General features: G+C 68.7%; 2 protein-coding genes across 2 annotated transcripts in view; both read right to left on the bottom strand.

The window, feature by feature from the left end:
• The window catches only part of TBCB (tubulin folding cofactor B), a 4,359-nt gene extending 4,044 nt beyond the window's left edge, over positions 1 to 315 (bottom strand). The window contains exon 1 of the mRNA XM_006032537.2: positions 282 to 315. Coding sequence (XP_006032599.1) covers positions 282 to 315 — 34 coding nt within the window. The remainder of the gene's footprint in view (positions 1 to 281) is intronic.
• The window catches only part of LOC102372084 (sphingolipid delta(4)-desaturase/C4-monooxygenase DES2-like), a 3,049-nt gene continuing 2,021 nt past the window's right edge, over positions 39 to 1,066 (bottom strand). The window contains exon 3 of the mRNA XM_025214292.1: positions 39 to 1,051. Coding sequence (XP_025070077.1) covers positions 908 to 1,051 — 144 coding nt within the window. The 3' untranslated portion in view covers positions 39 to 907. The remainder of the gene's footprint in view (positions 1,052 to 1,066) is intronic.

Raw genomic sequence — 1,066 nt, 5'->3', positions numbered from 1 at the left:
TGGCGGCGACTGCGGGCAGTGAAGCCGGCAGGGGAAGATGGAGGCCGAGCAGGGCGGGGCACGTGTCGCTGCAGCATCTTTGCACGGGGGCTTGCACGCGTGATGGCGCGTGTGAACACCTGGCGTTGCCCACGTGACTGCACACGTGATCTCGTGTGTGCTCACATGACTGCACGTGTGTTTGCACATGGGATCTCACCGGCGGCCCTCCCGGTTGCACGTGCGTACGGATGTGCGCTTGCACGGCCACGCGTGACGTGTGCTTGCATGTACAATGGCACGTATGACTGCCTTCATCGCTCTGTGCAGCGGCATGGGCGGCTGCGTGTGCGGCTGCACCTAGGATGTCACGTGTGACTGCACGCATGGGCACGGGACGCACTTTATTCTGCCCATCGGCGGGCCGGGGGGGGGGGGCGAGGGCCCCTGGCCTGGCTCTTGCCAACCCGCGACGTGCAGGAGAAGGGGAGCGCGGGGCCTGCCCCCGCCGGCTGTGACGCCTGTCCTCCTGACGTCCACGTCTCCCCCTCCCCGACGGGCTCGGGGCCGCACCCCGCGCCTGGGAAACAGCAGCAGACTCCCTAAAACCGGCCCCCCGCCCAGCCCCGCCCCGCCCGGCTGCCCCCGGAGCCGGGGGAGAACCTGCAGCAGCAGCGGGGGGGGGCGCTACGGCCCTAACCCGCCCCAGGAAGGGCTGCAGGCCCGGAGACCTGCTACAGCAGCCGAAAGGTGGCTCTGGGGGGAGGACCTCAAAAGGAGCCCCGCCCACTCCCCTTGGCCACGCCCCCTGCATAGGTGTGCCTGGAGAGGAGGAGGGTGGGGGGAATGGAGCAGGTCTAGCCCCCAGGCTGGTATGGCAGAGGAGCAGATATTACCCCCCACCTGCCCTCGCCGCCCCGGCCCACAGTTACTGCCCCTCGGCAGCGGTGTAGGTCCGCTTGACCCGGGCGTAGGGGCCAAGCGTGTCGCTGAAGACGAAGTCCCAGAGGACGCAGACCCAGGAGGTGTGGTGGGGCAGGGGGTCGTAGTACTCGGCCGCGATCTTCTTGACCTACAAACACAGCGG

This window comes from Alligator sinensis, unplaced genomic scaffold, assembly GCF_000455745.1.
Source record: "Alligator sinensis unplaced genomic scaffold, ASM45574v1 scaffold107_3, whole genome shotgun sequence".
In the NCBI taxonomy this organism is placed as follows: Eukaryota; Metazoa; Chordata; order Crocodylia; family Alligatoridae; genus Alligator; species Alligator sinensis.
The sequence above is the reverse complement of the archived record's forward strand: the minus strand, read 5'-3'. Positions and strand labels throughout refer to the sequence as shown.